The sequence below is a fragment of the Choloepus didactylus genome, chromosome 9 (assembly GCF_015220235.1).
Source record: "Choloepus didactylus isolate mChoDid1 chromosome 9, mChoDid1.pri, whole genome shotgun sequence".
NCBI lineage: Eukaryota > Metazoa > Chordata > Mammalia > Pilosa > Megalonychidae > Choloepus > Choloepus didactylus.
This window is the reverse complement of record NC_051315.1, coordinates 59,954,875-59,964,796: the sequence shown is the minus strand read 5'-3', so window position 1 is coordinate 59,964,796 and position 9,922 is coordinate 59,954,875. Positions and strand designations below refer to the sequence as shown.

The following is a 9,922-nucleotide window of genomic DNA, read 5'->3' as shown; positions in this document are numbered from 1 at the left end:
TTAAAGTTTAAAAGGTAATTGACAAAAAATTAAACAAAATAAAACTTTAAGCACTGCGAGGAGTAAGCAAGATGGAAGGGGAGGCGAGCAAGAGAAAACCACATCTTTCATAGAGAAGGAAAGTAGATATTGTCTAAAATGATAAACCAAGAAGGTAGAAACAAGTTATTCAGAGACATGATATAAACCACTAGAAGAATCAGAAATAAAAGAGTTATTTATTTTGTTTATTTATTCTAAAAAGGGAAGGGTTGTTTTGGGGGAGAGGGACTAGGGTAGGGGGTGGCGAAGAAGACTGTTTTCCACTGTAAACCCCATGGCCTATTTTAGTTTAGTTTTGTTTTTGTTATTTGCATATTACTTTGAAAATTTAATAAGACATTCACGAAATTCCAGACTGCATCATTCTTATCTACCGGATTTAAGAACTGTTTTCTTGAGTTTGTGGCATTATTACTAGCTCAAGAATAACGTCTACAGCCTGTTTTGTCTGTGCTGCAGCTCACAGGATACATCATTTCTAAAGTAGTCCTAGAATTTATAACGTTGACAATGACTAATTATTTCAGACGTTCTGAATTAGAATTTTAGAATAACTGATTTCCATTTTAATTTCATCAATAGATATATTTTAATTAGAAACAAGGCGAGTCTACATTACATTGTACATGGACAAACATGATGTTATGAACATTTCTATTCATCAGTTTGAAAAGCAGCTACTAGCAACAAAGCAAAAGAAAACAAATCAATGATAAAAGTGAAATTTCCAAGAACACTTTTACACTAATAATATGTTAAAAATCTAGATATTCTAGGTGTTATTTTTAGCAATAAAATAAAATTAATTTGTGCTTCAACTGCTCTCCTTACATACCTTGTAAATATTATCTTTGGAGTGAAGATCTGGAAAAAATCAAGACTCATTTTTATGAAGTTTAACTATTGAATAATTGGCCATTTTTATTTCTTTTTCCTGTAAAATTACAATTTCTAAGATCTTTTAATGCATCGTTTCATTATTTATGCTTGTAAAATGCTTACTGATATCCTCCCCTTTAAAATTCTGATAACATTTAAAAAATATTTCCTCAAGTTCATTTTTCTCAATATCTGGGTACTCCCATGCATACTATCTGCCACATATTATAAAGTAAGAAAAATGTTGAGAACATCTGTTCTACAGAAAGGGTCTTGTACGTTTTTTTTTTTTTTAACATCACACAGCAATCTCATGTATTATTTTATTTTGCATAAAGTAGTTGCTCCAAAAAAGTCTGTTGTATTGAATTACAATTAGTATTATAACATATCGTTACAATAAGACTAGCCTAACCTTGAGTGGAAAGTCAGAGCTTATCTTGTTAGAAAAATGATTAATCATGTACAACATATAACTTAAAGTAACTTTTCTGTCAAATAGGTTTGTCTACCCAAATGAAGTCTCTCTATTCATTCCACATTTGCTGGATGTCCACTGTGTACCAGACACTGTTCTAGGCTCCCTGCACACAAAGCTGGACAAGATAAGATCCTTCTTCTCCAGCACTCACAGCCTGGTAGAGATGGCAAACCAGTGAATGGACAGTTACTGTTTGCCAGGGCTGCTATGACAAAAACTACACTTAAACAACAGGAATTTGTGTCACAGTTTTGGAGGCTAGAAGTCCAATACCAAGGAATTGGTAGATCATACTTTCTCCAAAGTTTGTAGCATTCTAGTGGTTACCTGCCAGCAATCCTCTATCACAGGTGAGCTGTCTGATTCTGTCTCCTCCTCTGGCTTCTGCTTCCATGTCCAGTTGTCTGTCTCTATCTAGATTTCCTCTCCTTACAAGAACTCCAGTCATACTGGATTAAGACCCACCCTGATTCAATTTGGCCTCATCCAAATAAGATCTTTAAAAATCCTATTTGCAAATGAGTCCATATCCACAGTTACTGGGGGTTAGGACTTGAACATGTTTTTGTAGGGGACATCATTCAATCTACCACAGTTACAAAACAACATGATATAGACTCTTTACAGGTCCAAATTTTCTTTCCCTCTCACTCCTCTTTACTACTAAGGTGATGGGAATGTCTTAGCAAGGTGAAATAAAAAGGCAAAGTTTTATTAACATAATAATTAGCAAGAGAGGGCTTTCTTGCCCTGTAGAAAAAATCTGAATGATTTAGGCCTATCTACCTAAACACAGGAAGTTATCCTGTCCCAAGAGACTGCGGGAGCCCTCTTCTATGATAAGAAATGGAGTCCTGACCCTGTGGGGAAGGTGGGAAGGGTAGAAAAGGTAAGCAAGGTGGGGGGCAGAGAGGAGAGGGGGAAGGAACTCCTGGATACCCACTAGGGTAGATTCCGTATGGATTGAAAGGTGACTTACTTGGTAGGACAAAGAAATATTATCAGTGTTAATCAGGGTTCTTGACTGGGCCTATAGTGAGATTGTTTGTTGCCCTCTTAGATGTTAGGGGTGTGAAAGAAGGTTCTTACTATAGGGAGGTGTGCTCAGCATCTCACAGGGACCCATGGGGTGAAAAAAAGAGGGATTGCCCAGCTCAGGCTGCACAGCATTTGGGGGGAGATAGAACAGAGGTATGACAAAATGTTTAGGGAACTATAAATTGTTCAGTCAGGCTTGGAAACAGAGTGTGTCCAAAGAAGCTGATGGTAGAGATGCCTCAAATCCCATTTCAGTACTTTCTCAATTATTATGATTGTTCTTATGCTGGGCAGATTTGGGGGCAGAAAGCACAGTTCAGTGCTGAGCAAAAGATTCTCCTTTTGAGGATGAGGTAAAAAAGAAGGGGTGGGCTGAGTTGTCTTCTTCAGGGACAGAGTCCACGGGTGATAAAGATTTGTAATATTCATCTTCCCCATCAAGCACTTTAATTTGGCTGTAATGAAAAAAAGAAGAGGGTTTTCACCAGAAAAGGAAACAATGTCATAGTCATCACTGGAGCAAGCTAAAGCTGTTTGAGTGGTTGGAACAGGGTGGTGTCCAGCACTGGAGAAGATGGAGAGCAGTAGGGAGCTCTCGGGTCTCCCAACACAGAGGAACGGGGATCTGATCCCAAAGCCTTTCACCTCTGGGTCACATGCTGATAATGGGCCCAACTTAGAGGTGTACAGAACTTGTGATAACAGCGCAACTTGATTAATATGAAACAAATTGTTTGTCTGTTCCTCTCTAGATGAGAAAGTTCCCCTACTGACCTCCTGCAGTTTTCAAACTAGTACCAATTATATACTTCATTACTATTCTAAATCAAGATGCTAACATTCAAATTAGCCACAAACTCCTTATGATCCTTTCTCTGACCTTTGGGGGAAGCCTTTCTTTGTGTATGTTCAAGGCCCAGGGGTGAGAGAACGTGGGGGAAGTGGTCACTTGCACTGCATAGAGTGCTTTTATTTGTGGAAGGAGGGTTTTATACAATTCACTACCTCTCTCCAATTATGAAGAAAGTACAATTTCTTGGAATAATTATGAGAAATAATATTTGCCCTTAGGCTACAATTTCAGCCTTTTGGGAGAGAATAGATTCAAGATTCAATAGATTTTTTATACTTGCTACTGTGAAATGTAGTTTCCAGTGTCAATAATAGTGTGATATCCTGATTGCATATTTTTGGAAACCTTTCTGGAAAGTTTTGCCTTTTCTCTAATATCACAAAGGACCCCTTCTGTTTACAGTTGCTTAGAACTAAGAAGACAGATATTTACCCAAGTTTTCTTGGCTTCCTCTTGCTCCCTTGATATTCTAGAGTTCCCTGTGGAGAAGGCCAAGAACACACAGTCAAAGCAAAGCAGCAAGTCGTTAATTTTTAATTCAAAGTGATTTCGTGTTGAATGCAAGCAGATGCTGATAATATCAGAAGTCACAGCATAATTTTTTTGATCAAAGGGCTCAAGTGAGCCTGATGAAGCATGCATCTTGCTCGTCTTTGATAAACCACATCAATTATTCACCGTGAAGGCAGACATCCTGACATGAAAGCAACAGATAAAGAGCCTAAGCACATGTTCAAGACGAGAGCATAAGAGTGGGGGTGGGTCTGGAGGGGCTGGAACAGGTATTAATAACAGAATTATTAACTGGAAACAAAGCCAGGGAAACAGCTTTTTGGCCACTTTGAACTCACATTTAACTGGTTATAGTACATGGTGTCCTCAGGGCTACTCAGCATTTTGGGCTGCTGACATCGTCGGCGAGGTGTTCGCTGCTTCTGTGCAAGACCATTTTCTGATCCTGCAACAAGACAGCAAAACTTTATTGTATAACTGTCCCACGTGATGGGAAAATGAAAAATTTCTCTTCACATAAATGCACTCAGTAGAAATTGTGTCCTGGTTTATTTGTTAGAAGCTTTGTCCTAGGATGCTGATATTAGGAGAAATGCCTTCCTAAACAAAATAATACAAAACAAACAAAAAAGAAAACTTCACACAGGAACTGCTAAGTGCAAACAAGGGCCACTGTCTGTAACTTCTTCTTCATCTTCTTATCTTAATCAGCAGTCAAGAGTGATAGAAAGTAAATTGGTTTGTCCACACTGGTGAAGTACCTGTTGGCCGTCAGCCTTTATAGAGTAGTCAGTGCCCTCTTAGTTGGGTGACTCAGGACAGTGAAGGCAATCTGGGATCATTTACAACACATCCTACAGTGAGAGTTCAAAGACATCTGGAGCACACACACTCCTGTGTAGATGAGAAGTGAAACTTTTGGTGGGATGAATTTTGGAGGGAAAATGGCTTGAGCTAGTGTTTACTGAAATGCTTTGAACAATACCACTGATCCATGCGCTCTCTAGAGGTAGTGCAAAGGGGATGATTGTACAACCTCATGGAGCAACATAACTGTATTAGGCCTCATTTCAGAACCCTGGACCAAGAGTGCAGTGGAGATTAAGAAACAACAGATCAGATGAAGTCAAGATTCATTTCCCTTCCAAGAAGATGATTTTTGTGGAATCTGCTGCCCTTTTGGCACTATATGTAAATTAGGATTCAGCAGTTGGTTAGAACTTCTTGCTAACACACACACAATTGCCATAGAATACTGTTCACAAATGTCATAGTCTAGAGAAGAGGTATCACTTTTCTAGACTAAGTGTGTATCATTAACTAATTATTAATTTTAAAATTGGAGATTTGTAATTGGAATCACATTTTAACTTCACTAGGGATTCCCTCTATTTAAAGAGTTTTGGGTGGTGGTAGTGGGGGGCAGGCAGAAGTAAAGAATGACTCAACAAGAACCGTTATGGATAGCAAACAACCAACTTCATAAATATGAAGTTTTGCATCTTGATTTTTCTTGAAGTGGGACACATCTATGTCCATACAGGACTTTAGAAACTCTCCATTCTAAACACCCATTTTTCTTCAGTGAAGGAAACTGAGGCCCATAAATGTCTAATGGCTCATCCCAGAGCAAGTGGCAGAGTGAGGACCCAACCCCAGATCTCTTACATCTTGGTCTAGAAGTTATTTTTGTTTTGTTTGTTTTTGCTTCTAAATTACAGCATATTCTCTTTCTTAACAAGGAACTTTTTTTTTTTTAAGTTAAAGATGTAAGTAGAAATAAACTCAATGAAGAAATATTAATTAGCATAGCAAAATGAAGTTGCCTGCAGAGGGTCCCAGAGCTTTAACAGACATTCCTGTCCATATCCTCAGGAACACTTGTCCCGGGAACAGGATTCCAGCCTCTTGTGCAGGCGTCATCCTCAGAGCACAGGAAATCCAGAATTAGAATGGGTTCTCTCTGATACTTCCAACATACTTGCACAGTTTACTTTGTGAAGTTCATATTCTATAATGTGGTAGAACATGAGGTTGTGGGGTCCTTTTGTGTTGTCTCTTTTCTGATATATAGATCAGACAAACAGAAGTCTCCAGATTGCTGGTGTGGGACTGCACAGCTGGTCTGACAGCTATTATCTCTTAGACTTCCTGATATTGCAGGAATTTCATCCTTGGCAGCAAAAAGGACTGATTTTAAATAGTTTTTGGGTTCAACTGGAGAGGTCATGACTTTATGTTTATAAAGTATTTATACTTGATCAGAAGCTCTTATTTATATTGTCTCAATCAGGAATGCTTACTATAAGATATGGTTTTCAACTTAATGTAAGATGTGGTTCTCAACTTAGGCTCTTGTTGAACTTGCTGCTCCAGGGACTAGTATTCTTTTCTCGATTCTTGGAAGGAATGAAGTAGTAGAATTTTCTCAATTTAAATATTTCTCCTATACATTTTGTTAAAAAAGCTGTTGGTGTCTGATCATATTTCATCTATACTATACTAGAATCTGGTATAAGCTGGTGTTTAAGGTTGAAGAAGGGGCACTTCCCAAATATGGGTCCGTTGCTCGGCATGGCTAACAGAAGTCACACTGAACCCAGATGAAGAGGGAAAGATCGTTTATTCTCCTTAATTTCCTTAGATTTCTCACTTATGTTGTTTCCCAATGTTTTTTAATACCATTTAGATAACTTGAGACAAAACAGGACAAAACAAAACACAGAACAAAACTTAACCAAACCACAAACAAAACAAGACCAAGAATTAAAGCCAAGTCCCAGACGACCAAGTCTCAATGGCTATTCCTCTATGCCTGGGGCTGCATCCTCCAAAAACAGCTTTGGCATAAATTTATCTGCCACTGAGCACCCAAAGAACAGAAACTTAGGCACCCAAAATCAGTGACCTCCCTTAATGCTAAGGGCTGCTCCCTTTCAAATCAAGTCTCAATGGCTCTTCCGATGTGCCACTGAGTGCCCGACCAAGTGCAGTTTCCCACTTACAGCTTTAGCAGGAGTTTGTGTGTCATCGAAAAAGAAACCAAACAGGATCCATATACAAAAGAAGTCAAAACCAAGAACCAAAGCCAAGTCCTAGGTGATCAAGTCTTACCCAGGCACCCAAAATCAGTGACCTCCCTTTATGCCAGGGGCTGCCCCCTTTCAAACCAAGTCCCAATAGCTCGTCCCGTGTGCCACCAAGCACCCAAACCAAATGCGGTTTCCCACTTACAGCTTCAGCAGGAGTTTGTGTGTCACTGACAAAGAAACCAACCGGAACCAATACACAAAAAGAAAACAAGACCAAGAATTAAAGCCAAGTCCTAGGTGACCAAGTGCCAATGGCTACTCCTCCATGCCTGGGGCTGCACCCTCCAAAAACAGCTTTGGCATAAATTTATGTGCCACTGAGCATTCAAATAAACCTAGTCACCAAATTCAGTGACCTCCCTTAATGCCAGAGTTGCTTCCTTCCAAACCAAGTTTCAATGGCTATTCCTCCATGCATGGGGCTGCTCCCTCAAACAGCTTTGGCACGGACTTCTGGCCACCGAGTGCCCAAACCAGGCGGTTTCCTGCTTACAGCTCCGGCAGGAGTTTGTGTCACTGAAGAAGAAACAAACAGGGCCCACAAACAAAAGAAAACAAGGCCTGTGCACGCTCACAAGACATCCACACTCACTTAACAACCACAGTCACTCACCAAACCTGTTTTCCTCTGCAGCCAGCCGCTGTTGGGGTCCTGGATGCCCAGGGCAAGAGATTCTCTTGTCCAGCTCTCAGAGAAAAGTGTCTCTGTCGGCCGTAGAGCTGAGACTTGTGAATGTCTTACCTCCGGGATCCAGGAATCCACCGAGCAGCATGTCCTCTAGAAGTTTTGTCCCTTCATGGTAGCCAAATTGAAGAAGAGGCACTTCCCAAATATGGGTTTGTTGCTCGGCACGGCTAATATAAGTCACGCTGAACCCGCTGAAGAGGAAAAGATGGTTTCTTATGCCGGTGGAAAGCAGGGGAAATTTTCCCAAATCGGCTTCCCCTGAAGTGTTTCTCCACTTGGGTTTTATCCCCAGGTTCAGAGACAAAGAGATAATCATGCAAAAAGAGTTATCACTCAAAAGGCCCATCTATCTGAGAGGTTTGAGGCAGTCTCCCAGTGATTCTTCAACTGGCTAAACCCATCAGAGACAAAGGGAGTCAATTTAGTTATTTCCCATTTTCCTGTTTTCTTCAGGGGCCAGGTGGCAAGGTGCAAATTTTACCTTTACATATCGTGTAACAGGTTTGGAGAACTTCAGTAATTTGTTATCTCCTGTTTTCCTGTCTTACAGGAGCCAGGAGACATCTGCAAAAGGTGCAAACTTTACATTTATATATGTTTGCAGACTTTATATTTACAAATTACTCCTTTGTGAGAAAAGGAACTTCCATTATATCCTGTCTCTAGCTTTGAAGGTTACATTTTACAATTTCTTGCTTGCTTAAGTTTAAGATTATATTTTAAAAGTCACTGTTACAAGGTGTGTAGCATCAAATTTTATTTTTAAATATTGTAAGCTTAATATATCCAGATTTCATGATGTCCTGCAAAAAATGCTGCAACTTCCAGGTATTTTGCCATTGGAATAAATCTGAGTGCCACTGATATATAATCAGTCAGAAGTGACCAAATGAATAATTGGGAAATGAATCATGATTTAATAACTGCTGTTGGAACAACTTGATAACAATATGTAGAAAATACAACTTAAATCCACACCTCATAACATTTACCGCATAAACAAGGTACTTTGCTGTGTATTATGGGGAAGACAGAGAAATAAGACAAGGTCCCTACTTTTAGTGTAGTAGAAGGCACTGAGTCATAAGAGATTAAGTGACTTGCCAAAGGCCACCAACTAGAGCTGCTGGATTCCAATTAGTTTGATGCTAAGTCCTTTACTTTCCTTAACATACCACTTAAATTCCAGGCCACAATAAATTCCAGACGAATTATATAATCAAACATTTCAAACATTTCCATAAAAACAGTAGAAGGAAATGAAACAGACTACCTCAACTGTGGCAAAAGATATCAGCAACAAGGATGATATGCCAGTTTGTATATATTATGTCCCCCAGAAAAAGCCATATTCTTTAATGCATTCTTGTGGGGACAGACGTATTAGTGTGTATTGGGTTGGAACCTATTGGTTCAGTGTCCATGGAGATGTGACCCACCCAACTGTAGGTGATAACTCTGACTGGATAATTTCCATGGAGGCGTGGCCCTGCCCATTCAGCATGGGCCTTGTTTAGTTTACTGGAGCACTATATAAGCTCAGACAGAAGGAGGGAGCTTGCTACAGCCAAGAGGGACACTGAAGAACGCACAGGAGCTGAGAGAGGAATGTCCTGGGACAAAGCCATTTTGAAACCAGAACTCTGGAACAGACGCCAGCCACGTGCCTTCCCAGCTAACAGAGGTTTTCTGGACGCCATTGGCCACCCTCCAGTGAAGATACCCAATTGTTGATGACTTACCTTGGACACTTTATGGCTGAAGACTATAACTGTGTAACCAAATAAACCCCCTTTTATAAAAGCCAATACATTTCTGGTATTTTGCTTAATGGCAACTTTAGCAAACTAGAACAGATGGGCTTAATTATATTAAAATAAAAATATTCTATATGATGGACAGAACAAAACTAGGATGAAAGGAAGGGCTACAAATAAGGAAAAAAATGTACACCTGCAAGTCTATGCTCCATAAGGTGGGAAGGCTGATACAGGAGAGAGACTTGGAGAAATATTCATACATGTTGCAGTACAACAATTAGGAAAGAAGATATTGCAAAATGTTCAGCCACCCTGACAAATAAAAAACTTCAGTTAAAACAATTTCTACCACCTTTCTATTAGCACAAACCAGAAGGCAGAAGACAACATGGGAGGGGCTGGAGGTTAACAGGTGAATTCAAAGGCTCTACCCCTTCTAATAAGTAACAAGAGCTTGTTGTTTGTTGTTCCAAGGAAGTAAACCAAAAGAAAGAAGATGGATATAACAGTTTTGTTTTTTTTTTGGTAGTAAAGAAAAGCCAGAAACACTATAAATACTTAATTATGGGGGAGAAG

At 39.6% G+C, this 9,922-nt stretch overlaps 1 protein-coding gene across 2 annotated transcripts in view; it reads right to left on the bottom strand.

Moving 5' to 3' along the window:
• Positions 1 to 859: 859 nt before the first annotated feature.
• The window catches only part of MYO3B (myosin IIIB), a 348,697-nt gene continuing 339,634 nt past the window's right edge, over positions 860 to 9,922 (bottom strand). For both annotated transcript variants that reach the window (XM_037849672.1, XM_037849673.1), the window contains 3 exons: positions 4,145 to 4,251; positions 3,726 to 3,772; positions 860 to 2,895 (listed from right to left, as the gene is read on the bottom strand). In XM_037849672.1, the coding sequence (XP_037705600.1) occupies positions 2,757 to 2,895; positions 3,726 to 3,772; positions 4,145 to 4,251 (293 nt within the window). In that variant the 3' untranslated portion in view covers positions 860 to 2,756. The remainder of the gene's footprint in view (positions 2,896 to 3,725; positions 3,773 to 4,144; positions 4,252 to 9,922) is intronic.